The sequence below is a fragment of the Pan paniscus genome, chromosome 19 (assembly GCF_029289425.2).
Source record: "Pan paniscus chromosome 19, NHGRI_mPanPan1-v2.0_pri, whole genome shotgun sequence".
Taxonomy (NCBI): Eukaryota; Metazoa; Chordata; class Mammalia; order Primates; family Hominidae; genus Pan; species Pan paniscus.
In genome coordinates, this window is record NC_073268.2 from 35797202 (window position 1) to 35815863 (window position 18662).

Sequence of the window (18662 nt, forward strand, 5' to 3'; positions counted from 1 at the left end):
GCAGCTGTCACTGAGCCCCTGGAACAGAGCGAGAGTATCGTAAGTAACCAGGCTCAGCCGGTTTCTCAGGCCGCTCTAGTCAAATAAACCATAAAGATCAGACTCGGGCTTCTTCACTTCCTTCTCTCCGTGGTTTCGCCATTAGCTTCCGGTTCCGGGGAGGGGCTGAGTTTTCTTCGAAGATTTGGGGCTCCGCGATACAGTTAGGATGGCTGTTGTACCTCTGCTGTTGTTGGGGGGTTTGTGGAGCGCTGTGGGAGCGTCCAGCCTGGGTGTCGTTACTTGCGGCTCCGTGGTGAAGCTACTCAATACGCGCCACAACGTCCGACTACACTCACACGACGTGCGCTATGGGTCAGGTAATGCTGGGGACCGGGCTCGGGTGGGCTAGGGAGGACTCGGAGGCTCTGGAGGGGCGGGGCCTATAGAATATCTGACAGTGTGGTCTGGGAAAGTTAGGGGTTCCCTGGGAAGGTTCCTCAGGTCTAGAGAGTCGGAGAACTGAATTGTTCTAAGGCATCTTAATCGCAACACCACCTAATATTTGGTGAGCTACAGGCCAGGCACGTTACCTATGTCCTTTTTCCGATTATTAACATTGTTGTAAGGTGGACAGTATTGTTATCCTCATTTCACAGATGAGGAAACAGACGCAGAGAAATTAAATCGTTTATTCAAAGCCTTGCAGTTAGCAAATGACAAAGTCGGGGTTCTATCCAAATCTATCCAGGTTCAAAGCCTGCTTTAGAGACAAGAAAATTACAGTAAGTGCTGTGTCTGAAATTTTAAAGTTACAGTAAGTACTGTCTCTGAAACTTTAAACTCCAAGAGCTCACTCGTTGACTACAACCCTTTGTCTTCCAGCTCTTCTGCATCTTACACTTGCTCCTCAGTTTCTATCTTTGGCCCCCTTCTACCCAAACCTTAACCTCCTTCTTGTAAGAAACTTGGAGCAGTGACAGGAATTGCAGAGAAAACTGCTTTTTTTTTTTTTTTTTTTTTAGCGTTTGAAATTAAAATGTTTAGTAATAAATTATTTGTGGATTCATTCAGCATAGGTCTTAATGAGTTCCTACTACATGGCTAGAATTGTATTACATACGGGAGATTCGGTGGTGATAATCAGTCAAGAAAATTACAATATAATAAAAACAGACTAAAAAAAGAAAGTCTTATCTGCCTGAAAAAAAAAGATAAAGTTAAAAAAAAAAGAATGAAGGTCAGCTAGTGAGATGTGAGAGGCATCTAAGATAGCTGGTAGATTTCTGTCTTGAATGACTGATGATGCTGTTTGCTGAGGGAGGAAAGAGTTCTGTCAGGTGGGCTAGTCTGGTTCATGATTCCCAAAACCCATCTGATCAGTCAGACTAGGCAAGGACATGAGTTATCATCACTGCGATGTCTTAATAATTCTAGCACCCATTCAGTGAACACCTACCATGTTGTCAGGCTTATTTTTTACTTTGTTTTGGTTTCCTACTTTGGATCTACTGAATTAGAGTGGAGGTGGACAGAGGCTTGGCAGTAGCAATCTGTAGGTTTAAAAAGCTCTTCAGGTGGTTCTGATGGACAGCCAGATTTGGGAACCAGGTTCAGTCCGGAGCTCAGAAAAGGGATCTGTGCTGAGCCTGAGATACAACATTAAATATAACATCTTGTACAGACTGTGGTTGAAGATGTCAGGGTTGTAGATGAAATTGCCCAGAATGAACTGTGATTCTCTATCTGGGATCAATTTGAATAACTTGAGAAACTTGTTAAAAATACAAATGCTTTTGTCCTGACCCTCAACAATTGTTTAAGAACTACAGGTAGCCCTCTCCCTCTCCCTCTCTTGTCTCTTCTCTCTTTCCACGGTCTCCCTCTGTTGCCAAGGCTGGACTGTACTGCCGTGATCCCGGCTCGCTGCAACCTCCCTGCCTGGGGCTCCCGTGATTCTCCTGCCACGGCCTGCCGAGTGCCTGGGATTGCAGGCACACGCCGCCATGCCTGACTGGTTTTCGTATTTTTGGTGGAGACGGGGTTTCGCCGTGTTGGCCGGGCTGGTCTCCAGCTCCTGACCTCGAGTGATCTGCCCACCTCGGCCTCCCGAGGTGCTGGGATTGCAGATGGAGTCTCGCTCACTCAGTGCTCAGTGTTGCCCAGGCTGGAGTGCAGTGGCGTGATCTCGGCTCGCTACAACTTCCACCTCCCAGCCGCCTGCCTTGGCCTCCCAAAGTGCTAAGATTACAGCCTCTGCCCGGCCGCTACCCCGTCTAGGAAGTGAGGAGCGTCTCTGCCTGGCCGCCCATCGTCTGGGATGTGAGGAGCGCCTCTGCCTGGCCGCCCCGTCTGGGATATGAGGAGCGCCTCTGCCCGGCCATCACCCTGTCTGGGATGTGAGGAGCGTCTCTGCCTGGCCGCCCTGTCTAGGAAGTGAGGAGCGCCTCTGCCCGGCCGCCCCGTCTGGGAAGTGAGGAGCGCCTCTGCCCGGCCGCCCCATCTGGGATGTGAGGAGCGCCTTTGCCCGGCTGCCACCCCATCTGGGAAGTGGGCCGCCCATTGTCTGGGAGGTGAGGAGCGCCTCTGCCCGGCCACCCCATCTGGGATGTGAGGAGCGCCTCTGCCCGGCTGCCACCCCATCTGGGAAGTGGGGAGCACCTGGCCGCCCCGTCTGGGATGTGAGGAGCGCCTCTGCCCGGCCGCCACCCCATCTGGGAAGTGGGGAGTGCCTCTGCCCGGCCGCCCCATCTGGGAAGTGGGGAGCGCCTCTGCCCGGCCGCCCCGTCTGGGAAGTGGGGAGCGCCTCTGCCCGGCCGCCCCGTCTGGGAAGTGGGGAGCGCCTCTGCCCGGCCGCCCCGTCTGGGAACTGAGGAGCGCCTCTGCCCGGCCGCCCTGTCTGGGAAGTGAGGAGCGCCTCCGCCCAGCCGCCCCGTCTGGGAAGTGGGGAGCGCCTCTGCCCAGCCACCACCCCGTCTGGGATGTGAGGAGCGCCTCTGCCCGGCCGCCACCCCGTCTGGGAAGTGAGGAGCGCCTCTGCCTGGCCGCCCCGTCTAGGAAGTGAGGAGCGCCTCTGCCCGGCCGCCCATTGTCTGGGATGTGAGGAGCACCTCTGCCCGGCCGCCCTTCGTCTGGGAGGTGAGGAGCGTCTCTGCCCGGCTGTCCCATCTAGGAAGTGAGGAGCGCCTCTGCATGGCCGCCCCGTCTGGGAGGGGAGGAGCGCCTCTGTCTGGCCTCCCATCGTCTGGGATGTGAGGAGCGCCTCTGCCCGGCCACCCAGTCTGTTAAGTGAGGAGCTCCTCTGTCCGGCCACCCCGTCTGGGAAGTGAGGAGTGCCTCTGCCCGGCCGCCCCGTCTGGGAAGTGAGGAGCGCCTCTGCCTGGCCGCTGTGCAGTCTTCCAAGTGTGAAGTGACAGTCTTTCTGCAGGTGTACCCAACAGTGCCGAAGAGACAGCGACCATCGAGAATGGGCCATGATGACGATGGCGGTTTTGTCGAAAAGAAAAGGGGGAAATGTGAGGAAAAGAAAGAGAGATCAGATTGTTATTGTGTCTGTGTAGAAAGAAGTAGACATAGGAGACTCCATTTTGTTCTGTACTAAGAAAAATTCTTCAGCCTTGGGATGCTGTTAATCTATAACCTTACCCCCAACCCCGTGCTCTCTGAAACATGTGCTGTGTCAACTCAGGGTTAAATGGATTAAGGGTGGTGCAAGATGTGCTTTGTTAAACAGATACTTGAAGGCAGCATGCTCGTTAAGAGTCATCACCACTCCCTAATCTCAAGTACCCAGGGACACAAACACTGCGGAAGGCCGCAGGGACCTCTGCCTAGGAAAACCAGAGACCTTTGTTCACATGTTTATCTGCTGACCTTCTCTCCACTATTATCCTATGACCCTGCCACATCCCCCTCTCCGAGAAACACCCAAGAATGAACAATAAATACTAAAAAAAAAAAAAAAAAAAAAGAACTACAGGTAGAAACAGATGAAGGCCAGGCATAGAACTTTGGATAATCCCAAGGTATAAGGATTTGGAGAAGGAAGTGAACGGTTGAATAGAAAGCAGAAAATGTAGGAGACAAAATGTAGACCATGGTTTAGTGAAGCGTGGCTGTGAGGACCCAGAGAGCTGTAAGGCAGTAACCAGAAGTAGGAAGGGAGACTTGGTTTGCCTTTTCTGAAAAAAGATATAATAAAGTCATGAAAGGAGCTGATAGTTGGCTACATTTACCCGTGTAACTGGCAGTGACACAATTACGACTCATTGCAGCCTTGACCTCCTGGGCTCAAGCAATCCTCACATCTCAGCGTCCTGAGTAGCTGGGACTACAAGTGCACCCCACCACACCTGATTAATTTTTTGCATCTTTTGTAGAGATGGAGTTTTGTCAGTTGCTTAGGCTTGGTCTTGAATTCCTGGGCTCAAGCGATCTGCCCACCTTGACCTCCCAAAGTGCTGGGATTGACGGTGAGCCACTGTGCCCAGCGTCTTTTTTTTCTTTTAAATATAAAAATTTTTTTTTAGGCTGGGTGTGGTGGCTCACATCTGTAATCCTAGCACTTTGGGAGGCTGAGGCAGTTGGATTGCTTGAGCCCAGGAATTCGAGAGCAGCCTGGGCAACATGGCAAAAACCCATCTCTACAAAAAATAGAAAAATTAGCCAGGTGTGGTGGCAGGCGCCTGAAATCCCAGCTACTTGGGAGGCTGAGGTAGGAGGATCACCCGAGCCTGGGAGGTCAAGGCTGTGGCGAGCTGTGATCGTCCCACTGCACTCCAGCCTGAGTGACAAGAGGGATCCTGTATCAAAAAAAAAACAAAACATATATATATGTACGTTTAGAGACTGCATTTTGCTATGTTGCTGAGGCTAGTCTCAAACTCCTTGACTCAAGGGATCCTCCCCTCACCTTCCCAAAGCTCTTGGATTACAGGCATGAGCCACTGTGCCAGACCTCCAAGGATACATTTTGTTTTTGTTTTTGTTTTTGTTTTGAGACAGAGTCTTGCCCTGCCACCCAGGCTGGAGTGCGGTGGTGTGATCTCGGCTCACTGCAACCTCCGCCTCCCGGATGCAAGCAATTCTTCTGCCTCAGCCTCCCAAGTAGCTGGGATTACAGGCGCATGCGACCACGCCCAGCTAATTTTTATATTTTTAGTAGAAACGGGGTTTCACCATATTGGCCAGGCTAGTCTCGAACTGATGACTTTGTGTTCTGCCCACCTCAGCCTCCCAAAGTGCTGGGATTACAGGCGTGAGCCACCGTGCCCTGCTTAAATAATACGTTTATAATAATTGACCACTTATGGGAGTTGGGAGCTGTAATGGCTGCTTAAAGTTGGCAACATAAAGTAGTCTCATTTTAATTGTGAAATACAAAAATTTTTATCGTAATAGTTAATGAACATGAATAATATTACAAACATGTTAAAATTATGTGATTAGACACATTAGGGGCTATCCAGGCTAGTGTGTATAGGTTACCACTGCCTGTGCCTCAAAAAACTCACATAGATTTGTGCCTTGGATATCCTTTGATGCAAATTCTTAGAATTTTCTGATATGACATACCCGTAAGTATACTTTATCATATAATAACTAGTATTACGTGGACACAGTTTATTTATTTATTTTTTTGAGACGGAGTCTGGCTCTGTCATCCAGGCTGGAGGGCAGTGGCGCGATCTCGGCTCATTGCAACCTCCACCTCCCGGGTTCAAGCGATTCTCCCACCTCAGCCTCCCAGATAGCTGGGATTACAGGCTGCCACCACCACACCCAGCTAATTTTTGTATTTTTAGTAAAGATGGGTTTTTGCCATGTTGCCCAGGCTGGTCTTGAATTCCTGGGCTCAAGCAATCCAACTGCCTCAGCCTCCCAAAAAGTGCTAGGATTACAGGTGTGAGCCACCACACCCAGCCTAAAAAATTTTTTTTGTATTTAAAAGAAGAAAAAGGCTGGGCACAGTGGCTCACCGTCAATCCCAGCACTTTGGGAGGTCAAGTTTCACTCCCAAAGTGCTGGGATTACAAGCGTGAGCCACCACGCCCAGTACGATTTGTATTTTTAATAAATATTTTAATGTTGTAGAAGAAAAAATATTGCCAAGCATAGCATTTTTCTCCCCACCCCTTCTTACCTGTTTTATGACACAGGGCACAATATTGGCCATAGGCAAGAAGGGTGAGGCTGAGCTCACTTGCCGTTTTTTTTTTTTTTGAGGAATGGGTACCAAATTTATTTGTTAATTTCTTGCATTTGAAGTACACAGTCACATCCTTGGCCTGAAATTCTTTGCTGTAGCCCTTCACTGTGACACAACTGCAACCAACCACTTTACAAAGTTTTCCTTGTCTATCAGTTTTACAAAGGCTTAGCCATGTCTCTGGTTTCTTAAGGTCATCAACCTTAATTGGGTTGATTTGGTGTTCGGCACAAAGGGCCACCCCTAGCTTGACATACATAGGCTCTTCACATTTGGATGCAAGCACACAAAGATGGGCTTGGCCCTTGTCTAAGGCTTTGGCAGCTTTGCAGGTTCCACCTGCTAGGCCATCATGGCTGAGGGCGGTCTTCAGTCTCTTGTAAAGCAGTATTAATATCCATTACACCTCCAGCAGCGTGTCTTCCTTGGTCATGGTGGTGGGTTACAGGTGAAGGTGAATCTTGAGCACACTCAAGCTTCTGTCTCTGAGCATGTTGTCCATGGCAGAGAAAGAGAGTTGCCTTTCTTTTCTTAACTGCAGGTAGTGGGCAGCAGTCAGTGACAGGTGTAACCTCTGTGGATGACAGCAACAGTTATTGGAGGATACGGGGGAAGAGTGCCACAGTGTGTGAGAGGGGAACCCCCATCAAGTGTGGCCAGCCCATCCGGCTGACACATGTCAACACTGGCCGAAACCTCCATAGTCACCACTTCACTTCACCTCTTTCTGGAAACCAGGTGAGGTGGCTTTCGATGGATTGTTGCTGCTCTGCATTACTCAGTGGGTGCTTGTTTGATCTCTTGGTTCTTAAATGTTTCTTTTCTAGGTGTAGATGTTCTCTTTTGTGCAGACCTGGGGAAATGGCTCTATTTTTGTGTGGGTTTTTGTTGTTTTTGAGACGAAGTCTCACTCTGTCACCCAGGCTGCAGTGCAGTGGCATGATCTTGGCTCACTGCAACCTCCGCCTCTGGGTTCAAGCAAGTCTCCTGCCTCAGTCTCCCAAGTAGCTGGGATTACAGGCGCATGCCACCATGCCCGGCTAATTTTTGTTTTTATTTTTATTTTTTTGAGATGGAGTCTCACTCTGTCACCCAGGCTGGAGTGCAATGGCATGGTCTCAGCTCACTGCAACCTCTGCCTCCTGGGTTCAAGCGGTTCTCCCACCTCAGCCTCCCGAGTGGCTGGGACTACAGGCATGTGCCACCACACCTGGCTAATTTTTTTTTTTGTATTTTTAGTAGAGATGGGGTTTCACTGTGTTGGCCAGGCTGGTCTTGAACTCCTGACCTCGTGATCTGCCCACTTCGGCCTCCCAAAGTGCTGGCATTACAAGTGCAAGTCACCGCGCCTGGCCTGATTTTTGTATTTTTAGTAGAGATGGGTTTTCACCATATTGGTCAGGCTGGTCTCGAACTCCTGACCTCAGGTGATCCACCCGCCTCTGCCTCCTGGAAGTGTTGGGATTATAGGCATGAGCCACTGCACCCAGCTGGCTTTGTTTTATAAGTGTGAAGAAAATTGTTTCTGGTCAAAGTGGAGACAACAACTAAACCAAATCAAGAAATGGGAAGGACAGACAGACTGGGTATACATTAGCATATCATAAGTTCTGATATTCTGCAATAAAGAAACCCAATGTTTTCCAACTTGCAGTGTTTTTTTTTTTTTTTAATGATGCTAACTAGTTACATTAGGAAAATAGATTTGCTTTCGTGTCACTGTTTTTTGTTTTTAAACAGGGTCTTGCTCTGTCACCCAGGTTGTAGTGTGATCTTGCTCACTGCAGCCTCAGCCTCCTGGGCTCAAGCAATTCTCCCACCTCAGCCCTCACTACAGGCTCACGCCACCATGCCTGACTAATTTTTGTATTTTTTTTTGGTAGATACGGGGTTTTGCCATGTTGCCTAGGCTGGTCTCAAACTCCTGAGCTCAAGCTATCTGCCTGCCTCAGCCTCCCAAAGTGCTGGGATTACAAGCATAAGCCACTACACCCAGCCTTGTGCCACTGTTTTAAGCCTTGAGTTGTCAGGGGATGTGCACACCTTAATGACTCCTTCCCTGTCCCCAGCCCCTGTATGCAGTTTTCCCTATTAACATCTTACCTTTGAAGGGTAAATTTGCTATATTTAATGAAGCAATATTGATACAGTTTTACTAACTAAAGACCATAGTTTTTTTCTGATTCCCTTGTTTTGTTTTGTTTTTTGAGACAGAGTCTCGCTCTGTCCCAGGCTGGAGTGCTATGGCGCTATCTCAGCTCACTGCAACCTCCGCCTCCCAGGTTCAAGCTATTCTCTTGCCACAGCCTCCTGAGTAGCTGGGATTACAGGTGCCTGCCACCACGCCCGGCTGATTTTTGTATTTTCAGTAGAGACGGGGTTTCACCATGTTGTCCAGGTTGGTCTCGAGCTCCTGACCTCGTGATCCACCCACCTTGGCCTCCCAAACTGCTGGGATTACAGGCGTGAGGCCTCCGTGCCCGGTCCCTTAGTTTTTACCTAATGTTCTTTTTCCATTCCAAAATACCACATTACATATACTTGCCATGTCTCATTAGGCTGTTCTTGGCTGTGACAGTTTTTCAGGCTTCCCTAGTTTTTGATGACCTTGACAGCTTTGAGGAGTGCTGGTCAGGTGTATTGTAGATTGCCCCTCTGTTGGAATTTGTTTTTCTTGTGATTAGACTGGACTTATAAAGGGTTTGGGAGGAAGATCACAGAGGTAAAGTGCCATTTGTATCCCATCATATCAGGGGTACATACTATCTTTATGATTTATGACTGTTGATGTGGACCTTGATTACCTGGCTGAAGTAGTGTTTGTTCGTTAGGTTTCTCCTGTAAAGTTATTCTTTTCATTTTCCCCCTTTCCATGCACTTTTTGGAAGGAAGTCACTATGTGCATTTCACTCTTACAGACTGGAGAGTTATACTCTGTCTACATTAGGGTGGAATATCTACATATTTTATTTGGGATTTTTCCATATTGGGGATTTGTCTCTTTTCCCCAATTTATTTATTTATTCAGTTATTTACATTAGTATAAACTTATGGATAGTTTATACTTCGTTATAATCTAATGCTACTATATTTTGTTGCTCAAATTGTTCCAACTTCGGCCATTGGGAATTCTTTCAGCTGGCTTTGTGTCCATTGGCAGTATCCCATTGTGTTTTTGTGTATATGTGCCTGCACTTTAAAGCACTTCTTTCCTTTCTGACACCAAAAGATGCTCCAGGCTCATCTTGTTTATTTCTTGCTCCAGTACTAGAATCAGCTATTTCTCCAAGGAGCTCTGCTTCCTTTTATTGGAGAATGATATTAAAACCAAGTTCTAGGCCTTATGTAAGCTTGTTGCTACTGGAGTGTTTCTTTTAGGCCCTCTCACTTGACAGAATAAATAACTGTAAGCCAGGCGCAGTGGCTCACACCTATAATCCCAGCACTTTGTGAGGCAGAGGCGGGTGGATCACAAGGTCAGGAGTTCGAGACCAGCCTGGCTAACATGGTGAAACCCCGTATCTACTAAAGTACAAAAATTAGCTGGGCATGGTGGCGGGAGCCTGTGATCCCAGCTACTTGGGAGGCTGAGGTAGGAGAATCGTTTGAACCTGGGAGGCGGAGGTTGCAGTGAGCCGAGATTGCACCATTGCACTCCAGCCTGGGTGACAGGGCGAGACTCTGTCTCAAAAAAAAATTAAAAAAATAAAGAATTGTTACCTGTGTGTGCTTACTCATGTATATATACGTATCTATAAATTTTTATTTGCATAGCCATCTGTATCTACATATATTAAGTTAAATGAGCTTTCTTTTTCTTTTTCTTTTTCTTTTAAGATGGGTTCTTGCTGTGTTATCCAGGCTGGAGTGCAGTGGCTACTCACAGGTGTGATGATAGTGCACTAGAGCCTCGAACTCCTTGGCTCAAGCAGTCCTCTTGCCTCAGCCTTCCAAGTAGCTGGGGATACAGGCATGCCCCACTGTGCCTGGCTAGTGTTCTTATTGATGTCTTTAGCTGTAATCCATTACCACATAGATCGTCCTAGCCTCCTCCCTGTGCTAATTTGTAAATTCCCACTCCAACAGTAAGATACCTTGTTCCTACCATCTGCCGTCCATGTATTGAACTTCAGTTCAGTTCCAGTATACAAATATAGCAGTATCAGAATTACATACTGGTACCCTCCTGGGAACAATTTTATCAAGTAGAGTGTACACACACACACACACACACACACACACTTCTGAAATAATCAGTAATTTTTTAATTGCCATCGTATAGAAACTGAATATTTGGCCTTAAGGAAGATGGGATTTAGATGAGGAGTAGAATATAGAGAACTTGCTTTCTCTCTCACTGCCTTATTAGAAAGAAAGAAAGAAAAGAATGTAGAAAACTTGCTATGTTTTGCTCAGTTAATATTTGCTATCTCATTTAATTCTCACAGTTGCTCTGTAAGGTGATATTGTGATCATTTTATAGAGGAGAAAACAAAGGCTCAAAGGATTTACAGAAGAAGGGATCAAGTTGAGATTCAAGGTCAGCCTGACTCCCAGAGTCCATTCCCTTTTGAACTTGTCATCAGGTCATTTAAAATCTAGTTAAGAGAATGAAGCAGTAATATTTAAAGTCAAATAACAAGAGATATAAAGTATTTTAAGGGCAGAATGTGGTGGCTCATGCCTGTACTCCCAGCACTTTACTACGCTGAGGTAGGTGGATCACTTGAGGCTGGGAGTTTGAGACCAGCCTGGTCAACATGGTGAAACCCCCATCTCTATTAAAAAATACCAAAATTAGCTGAGTGTGGTAGCACATGCCTGTAATCCCAGCTATTCTGGAGGCTGAGGCATGAGAACCCAAGAGGTGGAGGTTGCAGAGAGCCGAGATTGTGCCATTGCACTCCAGCCTGGGCGACAGAGCGAGATGCTGTCTCAAAAAAGTAAAGTATTTTAAAGCCAGCACGGTGGCTCACACCTGTAATCCCAGCACCCTGAAAGACCAAGTGGGGAAAATCATTTAAGTCCAGGAGTTTGAGGCCAGCCAAGGCAACACAGTTGCCTACAAAAAAACTTTTAATTACCTGGGTGTGGTGGTATATGCCTGTTGTCTTAGCTACTCAGAAGGTGAGGCCATAAGACCACTTGAGGCACTGCACTCCAGCCTGGGCAACAGAGCAAGATATCCTAACTGATTTTTTTTTTTTTTTTTTGAGACAAAGTCTCACTCTTGTCATCCAGGCTGGAGTCCAGTGGTGCAATCGCGGCTCACTGCAACCTTCGGCTCATGGCAACCTCCGCCTCCCAGGTTCAAGCGATTCTCCTGCTTCAGCCTCCCGAATAGCTGGGATTACAGGCGCCTGCCACCACACCTGGCTAATTTTTGTATTTTTAGTAGAGATCGGGTTTTACCATGTTGGCCAGGCTGGTCTTGAACTCCTGACCTCAGGCGATCTGCCCGCCTCGCCCTCCCAAATTACTGGGATTACAGGCATGAGCTACCGTACCTGGCCACAATCCCAACTCTTAAAAAGAAAAAAAAAAAAAGAAATTCTGTTTTAACACTGTAATAGAAAATATAAGGCAATTATAGTATTAATTGCAAAATAAGTGTTTGGACCATAATCTTTTTTTTCCCTTTCTTTTTGATGCCATGACTCAGATAAGAACCATGGACCATAATCTTATAGCAACGAATTTTTTTCCTCCTATGTCCTTTATGTCTTTCATCTTTTTCCATGGTTCATGGTTTAAACAACACTGGAGTGGCCGGGCACGGTGGCTCATGCCTGTAATCCCAGCACTTTGGCAGGCTGAGGCGGGAGGATCACCTGAGGTTGGGAATTTGAAACCAGCCTGACCAACATGGAGAAACCCTGTCTCTACTAAAAATACAAAATTAGCCGGGCATGGTGGCACATGCCTGTAATCCCAGCTACTAGGGAGGCTGAGGCAGGAAAATCACTTGAACCCCGGAGGCGGAGGTTGTGGTGAGCCGAGATTGCGCCATTGCACTCCAGCCTGGGCAACAAGAGCGATACTCTGTCTCAAAATAAATAAATAAATAAATAAATAAAATAACAACACTGGAAAGCAGCTGAATTTTTTTTTTTTTTTTTGAGATGGGGTCTTGCTCTGTAATCCAAGCTGGAGTGCAGTGGTATGATCACAGCTCATTGCAGCCTTGATCCCCTGGACTCAGGTGATAGCTGTAGTAGCTGGGTACCATAGGCATGTGCCACCATGCGCAGCTAATTTCTTTTTTTTTTTTTCTTTTTTTTTTTGAGACAGAGTTTTGCTCTTGTTGCCCAGGCTGGAGTGCAATGGCGTGATCTTGGCTCACCGCAACCTCCGCCTCCCGGGTTCAAGCGATTCTCCTGCCTCAGCCTCCCAAGTAGCTGGGATTACAGGCATGTGCCACCACACCCAGCTAATTTTGTATTTTTAGTAGAGACAGGGTTTCTCCATGTCGGTCAGGCTGGTCTTGAACTCCTGACCTCAGCTAATTTCTTTTGTATTTTTTTTAGGGATAGCGTTTCACCATGTTGCCCAGGCTGGTCTCAAACTCCTGGGCTCAAGTGATCTGCCCTGCTCAGCTTCCCAAAGTGGTAGGATTACAGGCATAAGCCTGGCCCCTCTGATTTTTTACTTCAAGGTGGCCTTCTTTTTCTTCCCATTGCCTCCCACCCCTTTTCAAGCCCTTGTCAGCCATGCTAATGTTACTACCTTCTGTATTTTCTAGGAAGTGAGTGCTTTTGGTGAGGAAGGTGAAGGTGATTATCTGGATGACTGGACAGTGCTCTGTAACGGACCCTACTGGGTGAGAGATGGTGAGGTGCGGTTCAAACACTCTTCCACTGAGGTACTGCTGTCTGTCACAGGAGAACAATATGGTCGACCTATCAGTGGGCAAAAAGAGGTGCATGGCATGGCCCAGCCAAGTCAGAACAACTACTGGAAAGCCATGGAAGGCATCTTCATGAAGCCCAGTGAGTTGTTGAAGGCAGAAGCCCACCATGCAGAGCTATGAATCTAGAGGCTCTGAGCCACTGTTAACACACAATGTTCACAGATGTCTGTTGCTGCCTCACCTTGGGATCCCTGCCACAAGTTCCTTGGGCAGTGGCCATGTCACCATTGAGATGAAGATATACAACAGAAAATAGTGGCTGTGTTTGGAAGCTTCAGCCCTGCACATTTGAACTAGTCACTCTCCCAGACTTGCGTGGGTCAGTTCTTTCTGAGTAGAGGACTTGCTGGTAAAGGGGCAGATGCTTTTTATTAGTGCTGATAAAGCAAACTGAGGGGAACATCCCTCTTAGCTGGGAAACTTTTACTCTTCAGGAGCTTGGCATCATGGACTGTTAATGTATGTGATTTTCCCCCTATTTTCTCTCTCCAAAATGATAAAAACAATAATTTTATTATGAGTCACTGTGTTGTTATTTATTAGGTGTGCTATTTCATTAGCTGCTTAATCCTTTGAGTCCTAAGACTCTTTGGAGACGCTATGAAGCTCCAATGTGGGCCCTTTTAAGAGCTTTACTTGCATACAAACCTTTTCTCCCTCTACTTTGACTTCTCTCCAGGCATCTCATCTTTAATAGATCTTTGACTAATTATAGCTAAAAACTCTCAGAGAATACAGCATAATAAATAGCCAGTGAAATGTTTGCTTTGTATCTGTTACTGCAGATGAGAAAAAGGTGTAGGGGTAGAAAGAACGAACCAGTATTTATTCACTGCTAAATACTAGGTACCATATTATAGATCTTTTTATTTATTTATTTATTTTTAGACAGAGTCTCGGTCTGTCGCCCAGGCTGGAGTGCAGTGGCGCGATCTCGGCTCACTGCAAGTTCCACCTCCTGGGTTCACACCATTCTCCTGCCTCAGCCTCCCAAGTAGCCGGTGCTACAGGCACCCGCCACCACGCCAGGGTAATTTTTTTGTATTTTTAGTAGAGACAGGGTTTCACTGTATTAACTAGGATGGTCTCGATCTCCTGACCTCATGATCCGCCCGCCTCAGCCTCCCAAAGTGCTGAGATTACAGGCGTGAGCCACCGCACCCGGCCTATAGATCTTACCTCATTTAATCTTCACAGAATTCATATAGGGTAATACTGCATTTTTATCAGTGCAGCAGTTGAGTAACTGCCTGAATTTTTTTTTTTTTTTTTTTTTTTGAGACAAGTTCTTTGCTCTGTCACCTAGGTGGGAGGGGCACAATCATGGCTTATTACAGCCTTGACCTCCTGGGCTCAAGTTGATCCTCCTGTGTCCGTTTTTGATTTATCGTAGAGATGAGGTCTCACTATGTTACCCAGGCTGGTCTGGAACTCCTGGGCTCAAGTGATCCTTATGCTATGTCTTCCCAAAGTGCTGGGGATTATAGGAGTGAGCCACCATGCCTGGCCTACTGCCTGAATTCTTTTTTTTTTTTTTAAGATGGAGTCTCACTCTGTCGCCCAGACTGGAGTGCAGTGGCGCAATCTCGGCTCACTGCAACCTCCGCCTCCCAGGTTCAAGTGATTCCCCTGCCTCACCCTCCTGAGTAGCTGGGACTACAGGCGCCCGCCACCACACCTGACTAATTTTTGTATTTTTAGTAGAGATGGGGTTTCACCATATTGGCCAGGCTGGTCTTGAACTCCTGACCTTGTGTGATCCGCCCACCTTGGCCTCCCAAAGTGCTGGGAAAACAGGTGTGAGCCACCGTGCCCGGCCTGAATTCTTAAAACTAATAAATCATTTTGGAATAGGAATCCAGCTATTTCTGACTCAGGTTTTTTTAAGTGCACTACGATTGTGTTTAGCTTTTGGAAAACAAATCCTGTTTTTTGGACAAACGTAGATATATCTTTCTGTAAAAAGGTGGATAGAAAACTACTTTTGTCCTCTGCCTACCTGATTTCCTCCTTTCCTGTGTCAATTGCAGAAAATTTGCTCCTGTAGCTTTCAATCATGGTATTGGTGAACGGAGATGGCTGCCATCTGCTGGAATTTCAGTGACTAGCAGGCTTTTTTTATTTTTAGAAACTTCCGGGTTTTGTTCTTTTTTTTTCTATTTGTTTTGTTAATGTTGAACATTTAGAGACACCATTTCTGTGCCAAACATGGCCCGTGACGTTAAAAGACTTGGTCTCTTTTACAAGGGTTTGTGGTGATGTTATGCCCAGACCGTTAGTTCCCCAAAGAAGACCACCAGAGTCCAGAGTCAAAGCCAAGCGGCAAGGATCTTTACTACAAGTTCGAACCTGGTCCCTCCATTCCACAGCATACAAGAGGGCCCTGAACAATGCGAGTGTTTGCTTTTTATAGCCTGAAAGTTACAGGGGAACAAAGGAATTCTTTTGGTTCCCGCTCTTTCAGTAAAACTTTGAACGGCTGTCCCCTTATCGGAGACTTTCCTGGTGGTGTTTGTACTGGGCTCAGGAAGTTTGAGAGATATATGGCGATACGTGGTGGGATGGGAGGATGGGATGTGTTTGTACTGGGCTTGTTTGAGCCTGGGGCTGAGGAATGTGCCCGGCTCCTTTCAGTCTCAATAAATGGAGGCCATGAATTAGTTGAGCCCCACTGTTGCCTCAACCACCCCCCACCCCCGACTCCCTGCCTTTATTCCACTTCACTTGTGTTGATCCCTTAAGATCTCTCCAGAAAGAAGTAGACAAATCATAAAATCAACATTTTAGGCTATGAGATGGCTGGGAGTAGGGCTGGTAACAGTCAAGGGAGAAGGAAGGAAGTTACAGGAATCTTGGTTCAATAAACAGATTGGATAAGATGAACCAGAGTAGGGATATGTGTTGCACGGCACCCCTCCTTGACTTGGACAGAGGTTTTCAGTGAATTGGGCCTTCCCAGAGCATTCGGAGGACATACCCTGGGGGAAGGCTGCAGATGACGAGGAAGATGACGCAAATACAGTGCTTGAGAGGTAAGTATGACCTTGAAACAGCGTTGGAGCTCTTGGGGAGATGTGAAATCACTGAAGAGAGGAATAGATAAGGGAGGAAACAATCAGAGGAGTGAAAGCAACTTCGGGCAACACACAGGTGAAAGATGAAATGGTGTTTTATCTGAGGGAGCCAAAAAGAGAGGCTCTGAGTAAAATCTTGAAGGATATATATGGAGATTAGGACGTGGGAGCGAAGGGGTATGAAAAGAGACGACCTCCTCCATAATACTTATTTTGAAACCGTCAGGATTTCCTTAGCTTGTGCTGTATCAGTAGATCATCATTCAGATACTGATCCTTAGCAGCACAGTAACGCTGAGGGACCTTTGTCCTGTTCTCTCATTTTACAGAGAAGGAAGCAGGCAAAACTATGTATTGTCTATTTTATGTAATTATGTTTGCTTCCCAGATAAACTACACAGAAGGAAGAAGGCAAAACTGACTATGTATTGTCTACTTTATGTAATTATGTTTGCTTCCCAGATAAACTATTTTTTGCTAAAGGGCAAGAACAATATTCACTACTTCTGCAGTATCTCCTCCTCTCCTCCATCAGGGCCCAGTTCGTGCCATAAGTAGATGGACCAGAACAGTGTTCAAACAGTAAATGAAGTAAAAACTCATTGGCCAGGAACCGTGACACGCGTCTTTAGTCCAAGCTACTCAGGAGGCTGAGGCAGGAGGATCCCTTGAGCCTGCAGGAGTTCGAGACCAGGCTGGGCAACGTAGCGAGTCCTTGTCTCAAAGAAAAAAAAAAAAACAAAACCTCATTAGTTTCCTCTGTGGATGGAATGAGGCGGGATTTTTGAGGCCTTTTAATTACCTCCTAGTTTCTGCCTCAGTAATTTTCAAACGGGATCTTGAATAAGATGGGAGTGCTACCACGTCTGACCAGGGGTGTAACTTCCGCAGAACCCTGAGTCCAGGCCTAAGTGGCTAGGCGGACTCCAACTCCCCTCAAAGTGAGCTCCCCGGACCGAAATGAGTCAGCCAGGTCCACCGCCAGCCCAGGTAGTGGGCCCGGACTCCGACCCCCGCGGGTCCCCGAGCCCCGCGGTTCGGGGCACCGTGGGGTGCGCCTGGGGCGTGTTTCAGCTCTTGGTCCGCTCCCCCGCGCCCTCCTCCCGGAACCACGCCCGCTCCTCGCGCACGCAGCCCGTCGGCCCTGCAGCGTCGTGGGACAGGGCGGGACTGGGGTGGGAGGCCGTTGGTTGGCTGGCGGGCTGCGGAAGGCGGGGCTCGTGTGCGCACCAGCGCGTCCTCGCTCAGCGTTGCTCCTGCGCGCGCAGCTGGTCGGCCCGCGGCGGTGCTGCGCGGATCCGGCGTCGGGGCCCGGCATGGCGGGGGCCGGGGCCAAGCCGGGCCGGACCCGGACCTAAATGCCTCTGTTCTTCTCCGCGCTGTTGGTCTTGCTGCTAGTTGCGCTTAGCGCCCTCTTTCTAGGCCGGTGAGGGTTCCCGGCCGCGCCGGCGGCGGCGGCGGCGGCGGGAGGGAGGGGGCGGAGAGGAGGAAGAAAGACTGAGGAGGGGGCGCGCGCCTTACTGAGGCGCGTGAGGCAGAGTGGGTAGGGTGGAGGGAGGGGGCGCGCGGCGAGGGGAGGGATCGTGAGGAGGCGCGCGGCCCGAGCTCCCGGGGATGGGCTGCGAGTTGGGGAGACTGAGGAAGCGGGCGAGGTCTGAGGAAATGCTGAGGCCAGGAACTGAATAGGAGTGTGAGGAAGGGGCCTGGTTCAGTGGCTTCCCTTTCCCCCTCCACCCACCCCTGCATGTCCCTTTCGCCAAGCGCGAAGGGCACCTGCAGCATCGGTCTGGGGAGAACAGCATTCGAGCTGCCGGGTCTGACCTCAAAGTGCCTTCTCGTGGATACCTGTCTGGAGGGTGGGAGCAGGAGACAGACAGACCCTCTGGGGAGTGTGATGGCACATCTGACAGAGCCGCCTCCGCTTTGACTCTTGCTGGGGTCTTCTCTCTCTGCCTCTGGGATTCATAACAATTTGAGGGATTTTGTTTTTGTCTCCAACTTAGAGGGTGCAGTTTCTGGTTTCATCTGGGTGGAGGGGTCAGTCGGGAGCTAGGATCTTGATCAGCGTGGCTGAATGTATATGACAGAGTGGTGCTTTGGAAGAAAGGAGAGTTGCTCAGATCCAGTTTCAGGACACGACCTTTTGCAAGGCTTTGTAAGACCAGCAAGGGGTGAGGGAAACCATCATTGGAAAAAGGTCCTATGAATTAACAGGAATTTTTCTGCAGGTGGCTTGTGGTCCGGTTGGCCACCAAGTGGTGTCAGCGGAAGCTGCAGGCGGAGCTAAAGATTGGCTCCTTCCGCTTTTTTTGGATCCAGAATGTCAGTCTTAAGTTTCAGCAACACCAGCAAACAGTGGTGAGTTCTGGGAAACTCTGGATATGTGTGTAGGGTTGATCCAATTGAATTTAAACTCTTAATTTCCTTTTTTTAAAAAAAGAAATCCTGGTGGCTTTTCTAGTTAATCCCAGCCTTGCCATTTCTTTGCCAA

General features: G+C 48.1%; 2 protein-coding genes and 1 pseudogene across 3 annotated transcripts in view; 2 read left to right on the plus strand and 1 right to left on the minus strand.

Moving 5' to 3' along the window:
* Positions 1-101: 101 nt before the first annotated feature.
* On the plus strand, positions 102-13611 carry SDF2 (stromal cell derived factor 2). The gene is made up of 3 exons (XM_034942202.3): positions 102-359; positions 6729-6925; positions 12930-13611. Exons 1-3 carry the CDS (start codon positions 209-211, stop codon positions 13215-13217), a joined length of 636 nt encoding a protein of 211 aa, XP_034798093.1. The 5' UTR covers positions 102-208; the 3' UTR covers positions 13218-13611.
* Positions 4081-6720, minus strand: LOC106633974 (small ribosomal subunit protein eS12-like; annotated as a pseudogene).
* Positions 13612-17398: 3787 nt separating the features above from the next.
* The window catches only part of BLTP2 (bridge-like lipid transfer protein family member 2), a 30765-nt gene continuing 29501 nt past the window's right edge, over positions 17399-18662 (plus strand). For both annotated transcript variants that reach the window (XM_063598700.1, XM_063598701.1), the window contains exons 1-2: positions 17399-17597; positions 18400-18529. In XM_063598700.1, coding sequence (XP_063454770.1) covers positions 17530-17597; positions 18400-18529 — 198 coding nt within the window. In that variant the 5' untranslated portion in view covers positions 17399-17529. The remainder of the gene's footprint in view (positions 17598-18399; positions 18530-18662) is intronic.